General features: G+C 48.0%; 1 protein-coding gene across 2 annotated transcripts in view; it reads right to left on the bottom strand.

The window, feature by feature from the left end:
• Positions 1-23,293, bottom strand: part of Sh (Potassium voltage-gated channel protein Shaker) — a 535,670-nt gene that overhangs the window by 495,653 nt on the left and 16,724 nt on the right. The window contains exon 1 of one of the 2 annotated variants that reach the window (XM_037420260.2): positions 2,626-4,772. The exons of the other annotated variant lie outside the window; for it this stretch is intronic. Within the exon in view, the coding sequence (XP_037276157.1) occupies positions 2,626-2,714 (89 nt within the window). The 5' untranslated portion in view covers positions 2,715-4,772. Of the gene's footprint in view, positions 1-2,625; positions 4,773-23,293 lie in introns of those variants that run through there. 2 annotated transcript variants of the gene reach the window in all.

The raw sequence follows: 23,293 nt of genomic DNA, 5'->3' as shown, positions 1-23,293 counted from the left end.
TTAATATTCAAATATCTGACAACCTTTTTGAAAGAAATAACGCAATTACTCTGATTCAGCAAGGCAATCACAAAATATATTCTACGGTAACCCAGCTTGACGAGACTTTTTATGACCTGGCGCCAGCGTTTGATATGAATGGTCAAGTAGATGTTATACACTTTAGGATTTCGAAAAAGCGTTCAATCGTGTGATTCAACAGAAATAACTTCTTAGACTGAAAGCAATTTTGAAAAATGACAAATTAATTTCGTGTACAGCAGCTTAACTGTCATTCAGAAGCCACTGTTGAAGGTTTAAGTTCGACTGCCGTCCTCATGAAATAAAAGGTCCATTTTGAGGCCGTTGTTTTCCCGGTAATTTATTAAAGATATTGCAGTGATCTTCCCTTTAAAAATAGAACTTTTTGTAAAAGATTGCATATTATATCAAGAATTTCTTGTTACAAAAATATCTTGTGTTTTACGTCCCAAAACCACAATATGAGTTTGAGAGACGCCGTAGGGGAGGGCTCCAGAAATTTGGCTATCCGATGTTCTTTAACATGCACTGGTCTCAATCATTTCACCTCCACTGAAATGCACGGCCGGAATCGAAGCGCGACCGTCAGCAGCAGAGCACCGTGCTCACCCATTCACAGCGGCGGACGAAATTGAAAGTTACTGCGATTAAGAATACTTAAAGACGGCATTATCAACACTCAAACAAGGTGTAAAATATGGCAGATAATAAATAATTATAAGAAAACAACAGTCGCAAAGAGCGCGTAACAAACACTCGCTTTTGTTTATTCATCAAATCGATGGTCATTGCAGACAAATATGAAGGACTCACATCTGATGTAAAACGGAATGAACACGGTGAGCATATTGAAAAATGGGCCATGAAAAAGCTTGGTCACTAGCGAAGGTGGCATGTAAAGTCACACCGCACATCACACTTATCGCATAAAAAGTTTTTATACTAGAACAATATTGAATGCACAGCTGCTGTGCGGGATCTCTTAACTTAAAAAAGCAAAAAATGGTCCAAGTAAAATCTCTTTGATTTTTGTTAAGTTTTCATTCTTGGTGCGCACCATCTTCACTTTTTTTTTCATTAAAACCAAAGCTCAAAAAACAACAAAAAAGAAGAAGGACGGGGAAGCTACGCTTTTCACCTCACTTTTCATGGCAAAACAGGAATGAGCAAAACAGAGCAGAATAAACAAACATGTGAATGTGCTCTGCCATCATGTCATTCAAAGAAAGTTGTAGATTTCGTAAACTGCGCAGATACGTTCAAGAGTATTTTTAGTTCTAGAACCTCCCGTGAATGGAATAGCCGAACAGACAATATTTGTAGCATAAACGGTTGGCTTAGGTTTAAATGCCCTGAACAATCAATAACAAATTGCGCTATTACTTATTTTATATTCATGCATTGTCCAGAGTTACGCATTGCTTCTCTTTGCGTACGTTGCGTTTCAGTGAACAAGGTTATAATATTCATTGTATTGCTTTTGTTTGGTTTTATTGTTGCAAAATGTTGTAATGTATGCTTTTTGCAATGTTTTTTGTGTTGTTTTTTGCAAATATTACCGATGTCGTTATGTCTGTGTGATACTATTTGTGTGGCATGTGCAGGGAAAATTTCTGTATGACCATTGCTTAGACCTGGTAAACAGGTCAGCAGTACGTAATAGATAATAATAAATAATAATATTACCACTCTAACACGAGTGTTGTGCGAGTTACGGTGTGTGGATTTTAAGAAAATAGCGGATGATGCGAGGTTCCCAAAACTTTCTCGTAGCTACGCAAGTCAAATTAATCGCTGAAAAATTTTGCTGAACAGGCAAATGTACACCAAGAGTGAACCTAAGCGCCTTTTGTCTTTCGCATGCTGCTAACATCAACGTACGTGCTAGTACTCGAAAGCACGTAAGCATTATGCGTGCCCATCAGTTCTAAGATCAGCCAAACTTTTCCGCGTTTGTTGAGCCGAAACATAAGAGTGACTGTGTTCGGGCAGTATAACTATGCATTAAAGATATAAATGAAGTAAGTGGTGTTGTGTAGGGGACAGACGCTGTACCATCCTGTGGAGGGGATAACTGCTTATGGATGAAACACATGTAGCGTATGAAACGCAAAAATGACCTTGAACGAGCTCAAGGAACGTTGTTGAGTAAGATACCCGGCAATCCACGGGACTGTAATATTCTAGCTGGGATGCGCACGCGGCAGTTTACCTGACCACGTAGTCAATGGCAGCAAGATGGACATGCGTGTGGCTTTTTCTTTATCCTTTTTGAATCTGCCCTTTTCGTATGCATACTATTTTTTGGAGCGCTGAAAATATTATCATGTCGTATTGGGAAATTAAGCAACTCAGAAAGGATTCCTGCTTGTAACACTTTACATGAAAAGGAAAAAAAATAAAGTTTTTCACTGCTACCATACCGAAACGTACGAGTCGTAATTCTTTCAGTACAAACACAGAAATGCAGAGATAGAGCTTTTGGGACTCTTCTCACCCACAATAACAGTAGAAAAGCGAAGCCCAGCTACTCATCCCGGTGGGGGTAGAACAAAAGAGAAGGCACAATATGAACGCTATATAAGTTAAGAGTTGATCACTTACTGCCAATTATAGTCGTGCAGTATTTCTGGCGGTAGCTGCGTTTCTTGACCGCCTGTTCCGGCTTGGGACCATATGCCAACAGCCGCCATGACATTGGCCGCATTAGTTCTTACAGGAAGGCATGTACTACACTTGACTGCCGGACATCGCGCACATCACCAATATCATCACTGAGATCACTACCATCACCGTTGCGAACAAGAACCAGGTCACAAACGTGGCAGTGCCTTCGGCGCATCTTGCTCAGAATATCCGAGACGCTGGAAGGCAGATGCGTTGAAATCAAAGTGGTGGTCATTTTCTGTCGCAAAAAAACGGGCATGCGTAGCATCGCTTATCTCTGAGAGGGACCAGAGACGACTTCTGAGCTGTCTTGGATGCTTCTAGACCCATGATCACTCCTCGGACGCAGCGGCCCACAGTTGCGCGCACCGCTTGATGGTCGCGAAAATTCGCCTTTAGCGTGCCTGTCACACGTGATATGAAAGGTCCCTCCCAACCTCCACTTCAGTGGAGCGCTGCTACGGCGCGGTGGATGGCTTGCACAAACGGTCTCTCACGTCTCCCGCATGCCTACTGTGCTTGTTTTCCCGCATGCTAAGGGCGCTTAAGTTTTCGCAGCGGCTCACGATAAACTGGTCCGCGACAGCCTGCTGCCGCCACGGTGCAAAATAAAGTGTTCGAACGCTGAGTGAAGTCCGGGGGTCGCGCAGGGGGCTCGTGGCCTCATTCCAAGAGAGATGTGCTCAGCTGTGCGGTATATCAGAATCGGATCTTCAGAGCAGGGGCCCCTTCTCCACAACTGAGACGGCAGTACGCTTTTAGACATGCTTTCCCCGCAGACAGGCGCGTCCCAATTTGTGCAGATCAATGCTGTCTCAGCGCGAGAACGCAAGTACTGACGTGAGACCACATTATGCATTGCTGACAAATCGGGCCTTTTGTTGTGTTCAGCACCACTCCATCAAAATTGAAACCGGACGTGGTGGCTGCTCATAGCACATCCGACTCTCCGAACTCATCATCACGTGCTTATGCCCTCTATCGACGCAGAGCGAGGAAAATCGCGGCTACCTCGCGACATTACAAGCACGCTTCGCAAAGCAAGAGCTGAGCGACGTTAGGACAGATTGCAGCATCGGCAAATGAAGCCGGGTCTTAAACGCTGGACGTAGCAGAGAGGTTCACTCCGCGGCCGGAGTAACATGACACAAGAGGCGACTGTAAAGCGCGTCGTACTGAAAAGTGCAGGTACTGTTGTCGGGACGGGAAGAACGTAGACGATTTGACAAGCCAAGAGGAGAAGTCTTTGGCACAAACGCTGTTGTAAAGAGTTCCTTTATCGAGTCGGAGGTCGGGCTGTCGGTGACTAACGCAGCCGGTGCAGGCACGGACACGTTGAAAATAATCAGGCGCGTTCGGCGGCACAGCTGTCTTCCTGGAGGCGTGCTATTCAAGATGGCAGGTTGGCCGGCGCGTGGCAGAGAGCGCTGCGGGGAAGCCCGCTGGCCGGCGGCCGACGCGCGAGCCACTGGGCCCGCCCGCGCGGTCGCAGACTGCAGCCATCGCGAGCATTCGTGACGTCACCAGAAGCTGCGCTGTGCGTGCGACAGATGGCGCTGGATCGCACGTGCTGCTCGTCGCGCTAGTGGCTCGAATAGATGCGCCTCTCGATTCGCATTCTACGTGCATTGGCAGCTCACCCGTGAAAAGAAAGGCCACTCCTCCACAGCGTGTTCGTATTACCTGTCCCTGAGTCATACACATTGCGAAATGACGCATAATTTTCAAGTCTCTCAAGTTTTAAACCAAAGGAACGCGGATAAAAGAAAGTTCAGCTGTGTTCTGAAGCACTGGAAGTTTGTGCTTCTGCAAATGTAAACTCACGAACTTTGCACTGTCCATCACGCGATCCGCTTCAAGAGAAGGAAAGCCTCGCTGCAGTCAAGTGCACCAAATATTCTCTAGCTGTGGGTGTTATTCTTTTTGGGAGGCGGTCTTTTTTCCACAGCATTGTTGCATGTATTTGGAATTATTCATGAACAAAAGGCTCTTTTGAAACGTCACATGAATAAAGTTCAATGAGACAGCGCAGATCCTGAAAATGTTTCATGTTAAAATTTGTTACGAATGTATTCGGTATACTAAGCTCAAGACGAGCACTGATTATATCTACTTAATGATATCTAAGTACTACGCATGACTGGCCAGTATTGGAGCAGAACTGCGTGCGTGCTGTATGTCGCGCTGCCCGTTTTTGTTATGAAGGAACAAAGACAAGGATCAATGGCTTTTATATTTGTTAGACACAACTTGATGAACAATGACGCCCGAAAAAAGGATCAGGAACATGAATTACAGTCATTAACGGTAGTGTAGTAATTACAGCGAGGATGCAGATGAATAAAAAAAGACGAAACTTGACGCTACTGGGTACCCAACCCGGAGACTTGAAGTAGCGGGCTCGTTACGTCTTTTCGCGGTTAAATGAGAGTATGCGTCCTTTACAATTTATCCAAATACGCCTTTCAAAAAGAGGTGCATGCCAATCACAGTTGCGGCAGCTCTGGCGCGTGTCGTTGCTGTGGTCTCTTCGCCACATGGGCTTTCTCTTTGCGCCAGCAGATGTCTCAAAAGACCTTTCCTTCGAGGCACGCCTGTGCTTCAGTTGTCCTTCAACGATGTCAAACAATAAGAGCATCGCATTCATCTTTCTCTCCAGAGCGCAGGACATCGATTTGAGAGCTGGCGTACCTCCTCCTCTTTTCCATTACCCTCCCCCATTAGCAATTGATGCGTTCTCCTGGAAATGTTTGTCAAGTGTTCTCTTAGATTCCTAAACTGTGTTCTTTTAACAAAGGTTGGTATGAACTTCTATTGAGTAACAGCAACAGCGAATATGTTGTCGAGGAATTATTTTTCTGAACTACATTTACATGATGTACTGTTTGCTGCTGCCAATACATAGCCGAATGGTTAGAGGCCCCCTGAGCCCCTCTCGTTCCTTCGAAGCGTCTGGTGCTCTCTCTTGGCCTAGGGTGCAACTGAAAACGATCTTTACATTAGCCACACCCTTCGGTGGCATACAAGGTTCGCCCCTGTTTGCCAGACGGTGGTGAAGAAACCAAAACATGTCGAAACAAAACTATGTTCCCACACCACTCCCCTCCTCGTAAACGAAGGGACCAGCCTATTACGCAGTCGCGTCGGTACTAGAAGTGAGTGCGGATAGTCACCTATGTCCCGATTCGCAAAGGTTGACGTACAGTTTTTTCAGATTGAGAGGTGCAAGGATGGATGATTCTTGAACGCGGCTCACTGGCAGTTTCGTTCAGTGGTTGCTCCATGTGCACTGGTTTCAGTCAGCCCACGGAGACGACTTCCGATCGTCCACGAATTTCAATAGTGAAAGTTTTTGGGCTGCTACGAATCACTTTAAATGGTTGGTCGCATGGTGACTGAAGTGGTTTTCTCACCGCGTCACCGCGCAGGACCACGTGGATGCATTGATATAAAACTTTAGACATGTACACAAGGGTAGCCTGCTATGCGAGAGTTCGTGTGAGATGAAGGCAGACCATCGTTGTTGAAGAGAATCGCGCAAGACTTCATCTTTGCTTGTTCCCACAAACTGACCGGGTAGGCGAAAAGCAACTCAGCGCTCGTGCACTTTAAGTAACTTTTGAGGGTTGTTCGCGTGCCGAGGGGTCCCAGTGGGAGTACTTCGATCTATTGGGAACGTTCACCGTACGCCGTTATGCAGTTTGCGCACTCGCTCCACTGCAGTCTGTTTGTTGCAGGATAATAAAATTATAAAGCTTTAGCGCAGCTCCGTTTGAGCGTGAAAAAAGATTCTATAGCAGAATGTGACGTTGGGAGAGTTAGTGCATAGCTTAATAAAATATTTGTGGCACAAATGATACCTGTACTCTTCTTTTTTTATAGCTTGTATCAGTTGTGCCTTAGATAATTTAAAATGTTGCTATATAGACAAGAATGGGAAAGAAACAGACGACAGAGTGAGCGCTGTCGCTCACTTGCTGGATAGTAAGCTGTTGTTCGCGTACGATGTGTGCCGACGATCGCAAGAAGTTTCCATGAAGAGGGAAGACTCAAGTTAGCGTCCAAGATCAGTTGTGATGATGGATGGTATTCCTAAGTGTGCAATTCATGCCTACAGAAATGCTTTTGCGACAGCCTCGGCAGACTTATCCCGCATAGGAATGGCTTTTGGCCAGTGAGTAATCGGTCTGCACAGGTGAAAATGCAGCAGCGATTTCGGGAAGGTGGCAAAGGACCATATATGTCTACATGAACTTCTCTGAACCGAGCGTAGGAAGAGAGAAACGTTGACCGCTGAGTGACCGTGTGGCGCTGTATTGTCGACCGTTGACACTGAGTGCACGTACACGACCAATCTCTAATATCTTTGTTTATTTCCGGCCACAGGTATCTTGTGGTCACATGTGCTCGTGGTGCACGGATTGCCGGGTGCGAAAGTAAGTGCACAGAGTCAAAGACAGAGCGGCGAAACGATTTTGGTACAAGAGAGGAGAGAAAAAAAAGGAAGGCCGGGAAGTTAATTAGATATTCGCATCGAGTTTGCTACCCAGCACTGGAGGTGAAGAAATAGGGGCAAGATAAAGAGAGTAGAGAGAGAGGAAGAAAAGAAAGCGCACGTGCACTCCTGAGAAAACAAAAACGCACACAGAAAGGGCGTTCTGGCTGCAACCATTCAGCAAGGCCAGTCGATCGCAAAAAGCGCAGTAGCGCTTCAAGGCCTTCTTCTTTGATGTTGCATCCTGTCAATATTGTAAAATTATTTCCTCCGACAAAGGTTCATTATCTAATTTGCTGAGTTCCTTGCGACAGCACAGTCACAAAGGACATGTCAGATGGTTTCTTCGTTGCCACAGTGGTCAAAGGCTGTGGTGTCGGCCATCCCAACGCGGAAAGCGTAGGCGTTGGTAAACGCAACGCCCAACTACAGCCTACTTAAAAGAGTATCTTCTGCTCGGAAAAGCCTCGACGGGACTTGAAGACTTAACGTAGGATCAGCGAGTACAGTCAGGCATGCTTGAAGTGTGGCTGATTCTATAGTGACGTGGTTTGCTGGCGAGCAAGCCAGCGGAGCTTTCGTGCAGCACCTGTCCTAGAAAGTGGTATTAGCAAATCATGGTCTTCTGCGTGGGCTGAGCGGGCGGCTTGATTGGTCCGTTCATTGCCGATAATTTCACAGTGACTGAGTAACCGCTGAAATGAAAATTGGTGACAAAATGTAACGCGGTAAAAAGGGCTGCCAATTCCACTGCCATTATAGTTGTTATGTGGGATGTCTTGAATTTATTCTTCATGATCAGCCTTGGTATCAAGAGTGCTCCAGTTGTGCTGTTCGGCTCAACCAATCCGTCAGTGTATATATGTTTTTCATACAAGAGAAGTAGTGGAAGCTGCTTCGGAGCCGGTGACGACCAATCGGCTTTTTTTCTGGACGCCAGTTATGGTAATATTAATAATTGATTGAGCGAGGCCCCATAGTGGAATCACAATTTTAGTGGAAGCAGAGAACAAAGTTGGCATCGACTCACCATGTGCGGCCACTGTTTTGCAATTAGATGTGCGTGGTCAGTCCGCTGGTAGAGAGGCTAATTGATAGCGAGGAGTTCGAGCAAGGTGTCATATATGTGTCTTCCGTTGTCACAGAACGAGCGCTAAAAATGGGCGCGCTGCCAAATTCTTGCGATAACGCGCGAAAGAGATGCCACGAGGTCAAAATAAAAAAAGAAAAAAACATCCAAGGCTCCCCGGGGCGCGCGCTCTCCTCTCGGAAGCGTGGCTTCGCCGACGAACCTCCTCACCCCACAACGGCGGTCGAGCAAGCGCTGGAAAGTTCCAGAAGGAAATAGGCGTGGTCATACCGAGCTGAGTCATCTGCCGCGGAGGGCGTTCCAACCGTCTCGCCCTCTTCCCAGCCTTCGCTGCGTATCGCGCCGACGAAATGATGAGAACCTTCTGGAATGTCGCGCGGAAGGTATTTAACCGAGCAGCGGAGATGAGAGATCAGGAGAAGACGGAATTTAGCGCCAGAGTGCGTAGAGATCCCGCCGTGTAGTCGGCGAAGGTTTTGTCCGTAGGGACGAAGCAGGAGATGAAGAGGATTTCCACCTGGGGGGTGAAGGCTCGAGCTAAAGGCAAGAGCGTGTGTCTACCGCTATCGAGCGACGACGCGTGGCAACAGCTGCGTGTGTGAAGCCGACGTGTTCGGGCGAAGAAGTTTGAAGCTTGGAGAGTGGCCTATTTAAGACCGGAGGTTTCCTGGAAGAGAAACTTCGGCGAGGTTTCCTGGAAGAGAAACTTCGAGGGCTGCGGAACGACAACAACGCTGGACTTTGAGTGAGTGATTCTCGGAAGAGTATCATCCAGACTTTGGTTCCAAGAACTTTGGACTGAATAGGTTTTCTATCTCTTTAGTCTTTAAGTGTCTTGGTTGTTCAATGCATGCGACTGCATTGCAGTGCGTATTGTTGTCTGTGTCCGTTGTTTCGAGAGTGGTTGATTGTACTTTGTAGTACGTTGTTTGATTGGTGTCGTATTGTATGTAACTATTGTGGAGTGTGCATTCTCGTGTATTGTTTTCGATCTGCCATTTTTGAGAATATAATATTTGTTTTGTTTATCAACTCTCGGCTCTGACTCTGTTCTTTGGGCCACAACCGGCGTCCGCTGGCGCGCCAAAAAGGACCACTTCTAAATTGTCCACGCTTTCGTGGTGCGGTTCGGGGGGCCAATACTTCGGCCCTTGGAATTAGCCCGGCGATCGCCTCCCTAATCAACGTGACCGGGGTGTGACAATTAATCTGGCGTCCGCGACACAGGACCTTTTGGTGCACAGTGTGTCCAAAGTAGTGAGAAAGAGCCTCGAGTGTTTGATAGTGCTATCGGAACAATTTGGTGTGTTGTTCAGTGTTCTCGTTAACGAGTGCAGGAGAGTGTTCCGATAGACTGATTTAGGCAGATACTTTTTGCACGCGGCGAGGCTGCATTTGCGAGACACGATGGATCTCGAAAAGTTAGTAGCTCTTGGAGAGAAGATAGGTCTTTTTGGCGCCGAACTACGGAAGTGGGTCACCCAGAAAGAAAAAGAAGAAAAGGAGAGGGCCAAAGAAGAAAAGACAGCTGAGCTGGAAAAAGAAAGGCTGGCGGTCGAAAGAGCCAAAGCGGAAAAAGCAGCTGAGTTGGAGAGAGAGAAGTTGGCAGCTGAGAGGGCCAAAGAAGAAAAAGCAGCTGAGTTGGAGAGAGAGAGGTTGGCAGCTACGAGAGAGAAGGAAGAAAGAGAGGCAAGGGAGCAACAGCTGAAAGAGGAAAGAGAGCTGCAATTGAAGTTGGAGCTGGAGAAAGAAAGACTGGCAGCTGAGAGGGCGAAAGAAGAAAGAGAGGAAAGGGAACGGCAGCGACAGCACGAGATGGAACTGGAGCGGCTACGTTTGCAACAGCGAAGGGAAATTCCCGTCCAAGCTAGAGTTGAAAGCAGCGAACGGGAGGACCACGGCTTCCGCTTGAACCCAAGCAAGCTGCTCGTAGCGTTTGATGAAAGGAAGGACGACCTTGACGCGTACCTTCACCGATTTGAGACGATTGCGAGGAGCCAGAATTTGCCGGAACATCAATGGGCAACTGCTTTGAGTACTTGCTTGAGTGGTGAAGCGCTCAGTGTGTACGGTAGGCTGACGCCGACCGATGCAGCCAACTATGCAAAGGTGAAAGCTGCTTTGCTGAAGCGATTTAGGTTTACTGTAGAAGGTTTCCGGGACAGATTTCGGACAGGAAAGCCAGCTGATGGTGAGACGGCTACGCAGTATGCCGCCCGACTTTGCCATTATTTCGACAGATGGATTGAACTTTCAGGGACAGCGCAGGAGTACGATGAACTTAGAGAGCTCCTAATTAGAGAACAATTTCTTACTAGTGGCCACCCAAGCCTGTCGCTGTACTTGAAATAGAGGAAGGCTGAGTCACTTGAAGGAATGCTTGAATTGGCTGATCAATTCTTGGAAGCGCAAGGTGGAACTAATTTGGCCAAGGTCAAGAAGGATTGTCCCGATGATTCGAAGAAATGGGCTGCCGAAGAAAAGAAGCGTGCACCAGAGAGCATTCCGCGATGTTTTCTGTGCAACCGAGTGGGTCATCGCGGGAAAAACTGTCGAACGATCATTACGAGCCCTACGGCAGTAAAATGTTTCAAGTGTGGTCAGACTGGGCACAAAGCAGACGCTTGTCGGAACGGAGTGAGTCAAACTCACCAGGTATCCTGTGTGCAAGCGGCACCGAAATCTGATAATAATGCCGTCACCGATGGATTTGTAGAGTTGAAGAATGGGGAGAAAATTCCTATTGTGGGTGCTGTAATGTCAAAACAGCCAACTGGCGTTTCGAAGGGAATGCCAACGCTGCCTGAAAAAGTTGGGGACAAAAAGATTACGGTGTTAAGGGATAGCGGCAGCTCCACTGTTATCGTGCGGAGAAATTTGGTACGGGAAAGTGAGTTGACAGGCAGAACGAAACCGGTTTGCCTAATTGACCGTACGGTTCGGATGCTTCCCGAAGCAGAAATTGAGGTTGAAACCCCGTACTTCAGCGGGAATGTTACAGCTTTATGCATGATGACCCCCCTGTACGACCTTGTCATCGGAAACATCGACGGGGCGCGAGGACCGAATGATCCGGAATGTTTCGGAGAAGACCCTAAGATAGAGCCCTCGCCAACCCAGCGACCGCGAGATACAGTGGAGGAGCATCCCGTGACGGATCTCACTAGAGCCCAAGGTGAAGCCGCGGCGCAAGAGACAGCGAATGAGAAGATGATCGAGTTGAATGAGTCCACAGGGTGGGCAGCTGGACGTACGTCGTCACGACCCCAACCGACCGAGAGTGTAAAAATGACGGAGTCGGCCAGCCAGGCCCAATGCCGTGACTGGAACAAGCTGGTAAATAAACCGACAAGACCCGTTGAACGTTATGACCCGTTAACGGTGTCGGAAGGGACAACGATGGCTGAGACGCCGCCTCAGATATCGTCGTTGGAAAGAGCTCGCCGAAAAAGAACGTGGAAACACAAGAAGAGATCGAGCGAGCACCGCAAGAAAGGACGCAAGCGCAGCTCGAAATGCACAGGATAGGTGCTGAGGTCGAATCTGAATGTGTTTGGCAGTGCTGAGTGCCATATGTTGTGTTAATGTCCTTGTTGTCCTGTGTCGCAACTGTATGTTGAGTGGGTCAAAATGTTTGTTTCGGTAATGTGATGTATAGTAATGATGTGAGTATAGTAATTGTTGTAGTGAGAGAACTTTATACATTTGTATTGTTTGGAATGTGTGATGAAGTGTTGTAGTCATGTACCTGTGGGTATATTTCTTGTGTCGTGGAATCGAATTACAATGTACAGTTGTATTGAGGATTTACTGTGAATGTGAAGTTTCATGAGCGACGGTTTGTGTTACAGTCTTTCAGAGTGTGTGTTGACTGTTCGCGCTCGTTTGTGTAGTTTGGAATATTATGAGATAATATTCTTAAAGTGGGGGGTAGTGTCACAGAACGAGCGCTAAAAATGGGCGCGCCGCCAAATTCTTGCGATAACGCGCGAAAGAGACGCTGCGAGGTCAAAAGAAAAAAAAAGAAAACATCCAAGGCTCCCCGGGGCGCGCGCTCTCCTCCCGGAAGCATGGCTTCGCCGACGAACCTCCTCACACCACAACGGCGGTCGAGCAAGCGCTGGAAAGTTCCAGAAGGAAATAGGCGTGGTCATACCGAGCTGAGTCATCTGCCGCGGAGGGCGTTCCAACCGTCTCACCCTCTTCCCAGCCTTCGCTGCGTATCGCGCCGACGAAATGATGAGAACCTTCTGGAATGTCGCGCGGAAGGTATTTAACCGAGCAGCGGAGATGAGAGATCAGGAGAAGACGGAATTTAGCGCCAGAGTGCGTAGGGATCCCGCCGTGTAGTCGGCGAAGGTTTTGTCCGTAGGGACGAAGCAGGAGATGAAGAGGATTTCCACCTGAGGGGTGAAGGCTCGAGCTACAGGCAAGAGCGTGTGTCTACCGCTATCGAGCGACGACGCGTGGCAACAGCTGCGTGTGTGAAGCCGACGTGTTCGGGCGAAGAAGTTTGAAGCTTGGAGAGTGGCCTATTGAAGACCGGAGGTTCCCTGGAAGAGAAACTTCGGCGAGGTTTCCTGGAAGAGAAACTTCGAGGGCTGCGGAACGACAACAACGCTGGACTTTGAGTGAGTGATTCTCGGAAGAGTATCATCTAGACTTTGGTTCCAAGAACTTTGGACTGAATAGGTTTTCTATCCCTTTAGTCTTTAAGTGTCTTGGTTGTTCAATGCATGCGACTGCATTGTAGTGCGTATTGTTGTCTGTGTCCGTTGTTTCGAGAGTGGTTGATTGTACTTTGTAGTACGTTGTTTGATTGGTGTCGTATTGTATGTAACTATTGTGGAGTGTGCATTCTTGTGTATTGTTTTCGATCTGCCATTTTTGAGAATATAATATTTGTTTTGTTTATCAACTCTCGGCTCTGACTTGTTCTTTGGGCCACAACCGGCGTCCGCTGGCGCGCCAAAAAGGACCACTTCTAAATTTTCCTCGCTTTCGTGGTGCGGTTTGGGGGGCCAATACTTCGGCCCTTTGAATTAGCCCGGCGATCGCCTCCCTAATCAACGGGACCGGGCTGTGACATCCATACTTCAACAACAATGTGGGCCTTTATGAAAAGGTCTCTTGAGATTGCGATAGTTGCCGATGTTGATGCTCTTTGGGTAATGCCTAGAAAAATCCGGAGTTCTTAAGCCAGGACACTCTAAAGCATTCGTATAGTTGTTTTACTTGCATTATTCAAAGCGGGCAGGCTGTACACTCTAAGGCAAAATTACCCAAAAAAGGAGTAACGGAGCACAATAGGCGCGCGCGATGAAAGGATAGACCATTGGAAGCAACCACAGAAGGAAGCGTGCCGCGCAAAACCACTTAGTCTGTTAACAAGCTCCAAAAGGATGAACTGCCCGGGGATCGCAGGCAGCACGAAAACCGTTGCCAAAGTGACCAACCCTCCTTCTCCTCCCTTCTCCTCCTCGGCTGGCTCAGTACCTCCCCGTATTTTGCCGGCGACGGTAGGCGTCGCATCGCGCTCGGAGTGCTCGACCACGTCCGCCTGGATTGGACGATCTAAGAATTACGACGTAGTGCTTTTGTGTACGTTTGAATGAGTGTGGGCTGCTGCTTTTGCGTTTCGCTGCACCCATGAAGTCTGGAGCAAGTCTCGACACGTCACCACGCTGCGCTGTATATCTCTGGCTTCAAGATAGTCATGACCAACACACGACAGCAACAGTTGGGAGGGCCAATATGGCGGCCGAGAAGGATATTTACTTCAGTCCAACTCGGGGCAGAAAACAGCGCTGGATTCTAAGGAAAGTATTTTATCATTCTTTATTCTACTCTACTTGTTGCGTGTGCGATACGGATCGCGCTTTCCGGCAACGGGCTCGGTTGTGTTGTACATCGCACGCACGAAATGCATCGCGAAGGTAAGCTTCGGCGTCTGCTGTTCGCCTGTGCTTTGCGACCACCTGAAAATTGGCCGCCATTGCCGTCGGCCTCCCGTACGCTCGCTCATCGCGTGCTCGCTTGTCTTCGCCACCGCGATGAGCTCCGGGCTGACGATATTGGGATGAGACCTCGTCGCTGTGCTGGGAGTCGTCGAAAACACGTTGCGGGTTCTCGTAAAGAGCTTGCTTGTAGTGTGTCGCGCGCTGTAAGTGCACCAGCACGGGCTGGCGGGGCTTTCGCTCACGTCAGAACTCACTGAGAATTGGTCGCCATTACAGTTGGCTTTCCCGTCAGTCGGTCGCAAGCATCTCGGCGCCGAACGTAGGCCGCGGCGGCAGATACGCATTTGCGCGCTGCACTCGCTCGAGTTTGTAAAAAATGGCCGCGTTACCGTTGATTTCTTCGGCGCTAGGTCCAAACCAGCTCGGCGCTGTTCGTGGCGGCGGCCAAGCGTACGCTCGCTCTCCTGCTCGAAGTTCGCTGGCGGCAGACACTCCGCGCGCAGCACCGTGTTTGGCCTCGTGTTTTCTTGTTCGAGCAGAACGACGTCGCTCGCTTAGGACTCGCCGACTTGTTAGCGGCATGGTGGTTCGCGGACATGTGACTGCGGCCACCGCTCCTAAGCTGTTGTGCTACAGAGATCGAAATGAGTCTTTGACGATGTGTGACATCATGGTGAAATTATTAGCATGCCAGCTCTCGCGAATCTTATCATTTCACCTTGCAGGTATTTCTCCTATGCATTTGTGTTCTTCCTCTGTCACGTGTGACTCACTATTTTACATAATTATTGTGCAGCCGTGGGCACACACCGTGCTGAAGACTGTCTGCGCTGGCGTCTGCGATGCCTGCCATCCATCTCTTTCATCAGAGCAGCTTCGGAAAGACTGTGCGAGATGTGAAGGTAAAGTTATTTGTCATATTTTAAGGCTTGTATTGATATTAACGTGAACGTACTTGTAATATGCGTACATCTTCATCTTCTGTCACGTATGTCGAACTATTTTTACTATATTATTGTATGTGCAACCAGTGGAACACAACAGGCAGAAGGCTGCGTGCGTTGGCGTCTGCAATGCCTGTCATCTATCGCTTGCGTCGGAGGAGCTCCCCGAAGAGTCAACAAGATTTGACAACGAGACTGGACTTGTACACTTTACCATGAATTCACTTGAAAGAATGAAGAAACTTCATGTGTATGTAGAAAAACAAAAGACTTCGATGTCTCACTTTTTTGTTTCGTTGTGGCCGTGACTGCAAAAGCAGTTACACATAAGTGGCTAAGTACAGAACACTCACGTTCGTTAGTGTTACAACATTAAGCTTGTTGTAATACCCAGAGGCGTAGTTTGCGAGGTTACTGCTGCTGATGAATGCTTGCTTTGTTGGACTGATGAATCTCAGTTTTGAAAATGCCCTTTAAACACTGAAAACGTTTTCAAAGTCAGCGTGTATCGGATAAATTCTAATTGTTCAAAATTTTACCTGGTGGACTTTTCAAATTTATCCGAAAGCACGAAACCTAAGGGTATGCGGGATGACTGACAGCAAAAAAGAATTCTATGCTGCACTACATTACGCAGCCTGCGTTGCTTTTCACCACTGGACAAAGAGTCAGCTGGATCCACTGTTAACGCATTTATTTTCTTGCGAAATATTTTGGGTGGTGGCAGCCGCACGTTTCACTAGTTCCACTAGTTCGCACTTATTTTTACTCGTTCTCATCATAACCAATATTAATTTTATCGCTTGCTGTAGTCCACAGAAACCTCAAAAAAATGCACGCTGCTCGGCTTCAGAATCAACCAGCGTAATCTAGTACACCGTTAAAATTTAAGCCGCAATAAAAAAAAAGAGCTTGAGCAGAGAAATTTCGGTTCGTACCACCTTGGTTCGTACACAACGCGCCGATTCAGCGCCATCTAACGAAATCTGGGCACATCGACACTAGACGATGGGGGCGCCGCCCAGGTGGCAGTTAAGAAAACCACGCAATGCGTGACCAATCGATGCGGCGTTGCATGTGCGAACGCCTAGGTGGCGACACCATTAATTGCAGTTGTGTTATGACAATGTGGGAAATGTTGGCTCCTCTCCGTAGATACCGCCAATAGGTAGTGTTTTATATACTTTGTGAGACGAGGAGGCGAGTTTTCCCAGTGTTTATATCCCCGCTTGGTGATCTCTTCCCAGATATCTAAACATTTCTCCTTCCCCTCAGCAGGTGCGACATAATGTTGCTAGACCACGTCAATTGTGACCTGTATTCACGGAAAAATGGCATTAGTTATTCTTTAAAGCAGCTGTTTTTACTGAAACCCTTAAAATTAACAGGGACTTTGTTCAGCTTCATCTTACGCACAAAAATCAGAAAAGTGTTCCAAGGAACATTGAGAACCTTGAAGTCATAGAAAAATCGCAACGAAAAACGAAGAACGCGATAGACAAAGTGATGATACGTACGTACGTTTGTGCATGTCCTCGATAAATCCGAAAAGTCCTCGATAAATCGCCGGCAATAGACGCACAACCCTAAGAAGCGTCTCACAGCCTTTTTGTCACGTGGTGCAGGAAATTGCGCTACGGCGTCTATATTGGCCAGGTCAGGTCGAACACCCTCGTGACTGACGACGTGGCCTAGAAAGCCGAGTTCGTTGAAACCAAAATGACATTTTTTCGGTTTTGAAGTAAGGCCGGCCGAGCGTATGGCTTGGAGTACGGTGAGTAGACGGCTGAGATGTTCCTCGAATGTTGCTGAGAATACAACAACATCGTCCAGATAGACCAAGCATGTTTGCCACTTCAGGCCCAATAGTACGGTGTCCATGAGACGCTGAAAAGTGGCTGGCACCGAGCACAACCCAAAAGGAAGCACCTTAAATTCGTAAAGGCCATCAGGCGTCAAATAGGCCGTTTTTTCACGATCTCTCTCGTCGACTTCTATCTGCCAGTAGCCGCTTCGGAGATTGATTGAAGAGAAATAGCGCGCATGACGCAGCCGATCGAGTGAATCTTCTATGCGGGGCAGTGGATAGACGTCTTTCTTCGTGACTTGGTTCAACTTGCGATAATCAATAGAGAAACGCAAGCTGCCGTCTTTTTTCTTGACCAAAACCACGGGGGACGCCCGAGGACTCTTCGAAGGGTGTATAACGTCATCCACGAGCATCTTTTGGACTTGCTTCTGAATCTCCTCGCGTTCTTTCAGAGCCACACGGTAGGGATGCCGAATCGGTCGCGTGTTGTCTTCAGTAGTGATGCAGTGCTTGGTCAATGGTGTCCGCTGGACCTATGACGTAGGCGCAAAGCAGTCTTCGAATTGGTGTATAAGACCAAGCAAGCGCTGCCTATCAGAGGGCGGTAGCGTGAGCAGATGTCCACCGACAAAGTTGTCGAGGCAGGGACAGTCACGTAGTCTGGTTTCAAAGCATAGCAATCCCCGGCTTGGTCTATATTGTCGAAGTAGGCAATTGCGGTAACCTTCTGGATTTGACGGCGCTCGTTGCTGTAGTTTGTGAGGAGCACTTCTGCCTGTCCACCAGTAAGCGTTAGGATGCCTCTCGCGATGGAAATGCCTCGCGTGAGCAGAAGAGCGACTATGTGCTCCACTATCACATCTTTATAGGAAGGCCACCTACTGGACACAGACACAAGGCAGCAGGATCTCGGTGGGAGTGTCACATCGTCGGCCATTCGCAAACGGCCGCGTAGTTCATCGTTGCTGTCGTCGACATACGGATGTGTGCAAAACGTCACCATACGTTGAGGAATGTTGATAACAGCGCCATGATCTCGAAGAAAATCCATGCCCAAAATTAGCTCTTTACAGCAGTCCGGCAACAGGATGAAAGTGGCCACGAAGCTAGAATCCCCAATGCGAAGTCCAGTGGTGCATTTACCCGTGGGAGTCATCAGCTGACCACCAGCACTCCTTATGTGCGGCCCTGTCCACAGTGCCTTGACCTTTCTAAGGTGGTCCGCGAGTTCTTGTCGCATGATTGAGAAGTCTGCGCCAGTGTCAATCAGTGCTGTAACATGATGTCCGTCAATGAAAACGCCAAGATCAGCAAGTATAACTTCACCGGCATTAGTATTCCTCGTCGTATTCGTCGTAGTATTTGTCGTGGTTGTCGTCATATCTTCTTGCGATGATAGGGGGAACATTTCGGTGTCTCGACGATTGGCAACCTTGCCCCCGGAGGTCGCAGCATTAGTTTCCCCGGTGCTGGCTAGGTGAACGGCCTCTGGTGACGTCCGCGTAGCTCTGAGGGAAGTCAGGGTAATGCGCACGAGATGGAGATTGCCAGCGACCCGGTGTAGTTGCTTGGCCAGTCGACAGTTGATCGGCATCATGGGCACGATGGTCTTCAGAGCGCAAAAAAGCGGGACGAGAAAAGTTCCCGAACCCGCAATCGCTATGACGTCAATAGCGGGCAATGTGACCTGGTTCTCTGCAGCGGAAGCAAATAGGTCGACGGTCGGCCATGCGCCACAAGTCAGTTCGGCGAACTGGTGGTCGTCTCATGGAATCCCGTTGCCATTAAGGTACGGCCGCGGGTCGTGGCTGGAAGGGTGTCGCCACAAATGACGGTAGAGGACGAGGGACCGCCTCAGCGTAGCTCGCTGGATGTGACTCAGGACTTGGCGCGGGAGGTGTAACGGCTTGCCTCAACTCTTGGCGGACGATTTTGGCAACATATGCGACGTGCGGTTACGTAGGAGGAACGCAGAGGGCCCGAAGTTCCTCACGCAGTATTTCCCTAATCATTTGTCGCAGAGAACGTTCACATACGGCAGTGCTTTGAGCTTCAGCACCTACTGCCGTGTGGTTTGGCAGGCGGTCAAAGTGTTGGTATCGTTGTCGCAGTGCGCGCTCGATGACAGACGCCTTTCTTATGAATTCATTTACTGTTGTAGGTGGATTTCATACGAGGCCCGCAAACACTGGTTCTTTGACACCCTGCATTAGGTGACGCACCTTCTTCGCCTCGGGCATGTCAGCGTCAGCTCGTCGAAACAGACGAATCATACCCTCTGCGTACATGGCAGCTGCTTCGTTGGGTTTTTGCACGCGAGCCTCAATCAGTGTCTGTGCGCGATCCCGTCGGTCCGTGTTCGAAAATGTGGCGAGGAGCTTTCGACGGAAATCTTCCCAAGATCGGAAAGTAGCCTCGTGGTTCTCGTTCCACGTGCGAGAGCCATCTTCCAGGGCAAAATTTGCACGGCCAAGTTTGTGCTATTCGTTTCAGAGGTTAGATAGAGTGACCCGTTCCAACTGTTCGAGCCAGTCCTCGACATCCTCGAACTCTTTCCCATGGAAAACTTCAGGAACGCGAGGATGTTCAAGAGTCACCTGCGAGGGAAAAGTGGTCTGCGATGGAAGGGTAGCCGTGGATGTGGTAGGCGCTGCCATGCTGGTAAGAGGCGGAACAGGTGCGGACTCCGGACTTAGGCCTAGTAGACACCGGCTGAATCGGTGCACCGGAGTCGTGACGAGGGGCTGGGTCTCTGGACTAGGTGAACGGGTCCGAGCAAGACTGTCCTGCATCCGGTTGTAGGCTCCAGCACTTCCACCAGTGTTACGACGTCAAAACAGAGGTCTTGCCACAAATATTGAGACACCAGAAGGAGGTCGATCTTTCTTAACTAGAACGCGCAAGCGAGTTCCTCTTTTTCGTTTATTTCGTAGTCCTTCGTGGCACATGCACAACTGCCATCGTCTTTCTTGAGAAAGCACGTGACAATATATGTCCCTCGCTTGTCTACACTCCGAGGTACTTGTACTCACCCTCCATATTTCTTGGCCCTATATTGAGACTGCGTGGTCTTCGTGATCACTGAATACCATCAATCTACAGTTCGTTGCACTAAATCCTAGTCCTAGAGCCTCGCCTTCCCTTCTACATATATCTACCAGCCGCTGTAAGTCGTCTTGACTGTCCGCAAATGGGACAATATCGTTCGCATAAAATAAACCTGAAAGCATCTGCTGAACCATCACGCCAGCCTGTTTGTGTGGTAGAATAAACCCAATGTTGCCAAGTTCTAGCGCTTTTTTATCCCCACCCACTATGTACAACATGAATAACAGTGGAGACAAAGGACAACCCTGTCTCAGCCCCTTGTTAATTTCAACGCTGTCGTTGCTACTTATTTCTTCCCATTCTATGTAAACTGTGTTTTTTCGATATTTTTCTCTCAAAAGCAGTATACAGTCGTCACATATGCCTACTTGCTTCAATATGTCATACAAAATTTCCTGATTAACGTTGTCATACACCCCAGTGATGTCCAGATAAGCTACGTATAAGGACCTGTTTTCTACTTTAGATATTTGTATACACTGAGTAAGAAGAAACACGTTATCGTCTAACCACCTGTCAACTCGGAATAAATTCTGAAGTTGTCTCAAAATGTCATTTCGCGCTGCCCACGTTTCAATTTTCAACTTTACTGCCTGCATTGCCAACCTGTATAGCACAGTTGTAATGAGTAACGGTGTCCATACGAGTGAATGTCAGCATTTTTTCTCTTGCCTTTGAAAATCAGTTCATTCTACTTTTCCGCCAAGTGTGTGGCAGTTTCTTCTCCTTCAAGCACTTTTCTAAGGATTTCAGCAGTTCAATTAATTAATTCCATTACGTAATTGATTGATAAGGCGGACGGGAACCCCATCTATGGCTCTATGATGCGAACACCCCTGGTGACAAGTTGCCCTTATATTTATCTGCAATATTTGATAGAAGCAATTCTAGAAGCACGAAAGTGCTACGTCTACATCCTCTCTTCTTTCCAAGAGAGGAAGTTATTATGCTGCTGGTGGAACAAAAAAGCTTGCCCGAAAGATGAAAAACGCCAACGAACACGCTGGTGGTAAGGGCATGTTGAGTTGGCAAAAAAGATAGGTCGACCAACAAGCTGACGTTCCTGCACCACTGAAACGTTGACTGAGTGGCGGCGCTGATGTATACGCATGTGGCTAATAACTACCTTTTTTCATGACCACCATGAACACCCAACTTGCATTTCTCACGCCACGCGCGTTCTTGAAGCTATGTTAAAGACGACAGTCTTTCTTGGGGACCTTCGACGGAAAAATGTTTGTCTCTCTGTCTGCCTGCACACTTGTCTGTTTCTCTGCCCTTAACAATACCTCAAACTGCTGACCCCATCCGCAGCGCCCACCAATATCGCTCAACGTCCAGCGTTCATAGTTGCGCGATTGTCACTTAAAAATCAATCATTTCGCATATCAGAGGTACCATACCAACACGTCGATGTTCTGTATGTGTGCCATTATACTAGAAAAGGCACACACAAGTGCTTATAAGGACCGTTGCGTTAATCCCGCTGCGCTGACAGTGCGACGTGGTGCTCAAAAAGGCAAGTGTTACAACACGCTTTGCTAAAACGACACGGTGGTGGCACCTGCCCGCCGCTTTGCGTTCTACACCTTATCGCCTCCGAGAATGGCACGCATCTTGCTCCGCAGGCGCGCAGGCCGTCATTCGTTTTTGGAAGTAACTGCCAGATGGCGCTCGTGGCTCACGTGCCTCGATGCGCTCGTTCGCTTCCGCTGCATGCTAGAGGCACTCTGACGCAGCACCTCCAGAATACCATTCACCAATTTTCGTGCGCAGAACACCAAATAAATGTTTTGCTCACTCTCTCCAGACACGTCGACGGCATTTGCAATGTACCATGCAGATCCGGCGCCATTTTTTTATCAGCGCTGTTATCAGGCGCTCCGCCCTGTGTTGATGTCATGGCCACTGTACAGTGAGCTCGGATTGAGCGAGCGCGTTTGCCCGATAAGCGCGAGTCATCCTGCATAGCACCCCAAAAATATAGCACAACGAGTGATATGAAACTGTCTAATAAAGACTATAACATCAATAAGAACATTTACTCTATAACTGCAACGCCTGAATACTTCTACAAATATTTCATCATGATCATCATCATCATCATCATCATCAGCCTGACTACGTCCACTGCAGGCCAAAGGCCTCTCCTATGTTCCGCCAGTTAACCCGGTCCTGTGCTTGCTGCTGCCGATTTATACCCACACACTTCTTAATCTCATCTGCCCACCTAACCTTCTGTCTCCCCCTAACCCACTTGCCTTCTCTGGGAATCCTGTTAGTTACCCTTAATGACCAGCGGTTATTCTGTTTACGCGCTACATGCCCGGCCCATGTCCATTTCTTCTTCTTGATTTCAGCTATGATATTGCCACGTGCATAGCTGCATTTAGCGGCGAGATAGCGACGACAACGAAGAACGCGGATTTGCTCGAGAGGCGCAGCGCAGCAGAGTGAAGAAGACGACAATCTTAGCGGCCTTCTCTGAGAGCGTCTCTACAAGTCCTACTGTCCGTGTTTTTAAATAAACTCCCTGTCATTTATAACCCGCGAAAATATCCTTAACCCCCGTTTGTTTCCTAATCCACTCTGCTCTCTTCTTGTGTCTTAAGGTTACACCCACCAATTTTCTTTCCATTGCTCGCTGCGTCGATTTAGTGCGCTTCTAATACATAAGAATTAGCCCAATGACGACTAGTGCCCATAACTTGTCATGTTCATCCATGGCCTGTGCAGTTACTATCCCCACAATTATTTATTATTCAGCTGAAAGTGCTGCTTGAATGAGTTCGTTCAGTTCATGACATCAACTCTAAAAGAGAATAGCTTACTCTGCCCCGGTTTTATATGAGATATCACGTAATTTAGAGGTGAGAATTCAAAAATTGTTGGCCAGAAGCCTTCTTATATGTCTTGATATACCGCGAGAGTCTGCCAGTGCTTTAGTAATTGCGGAATCTTGTCAACCAACTTTCCATGCTATGAGATTTACAGAATTTTGCCGGCTATATCTTCGGTTGGCAACTCAACACGCTAATCATCCCCTATATCAAGCCATTCAGGAAAGATTAGCTGCAGGAATACATAAAACTATAGTAGAATTCAAGAGTTTACTGCCTAGGCACGAATACAGGTCTCCATGTGCATCCCACCCACCATGGCAACTCTCTGGCCCAGATAATACAACTTCGATTCCGG

Source organism: Rhipicephalus microplus, chromosome 2 (assembly GCF_043290135.1).
Source record: "Rhipicephalus microplus isolate Deutch F79 chromosome 2, USDA_Rmic, whole genome shotgun sequence".
Lineage (NCBI taxonomy): Eukaryota > Metazoa > Arthropoda > Arachnida > Ixodida > Ixodidae > Rhipicephalus > Rhipicephalus microplus.
This window is presented reverse-complemented; position numbering and strand designations above follow the sequence as displayed.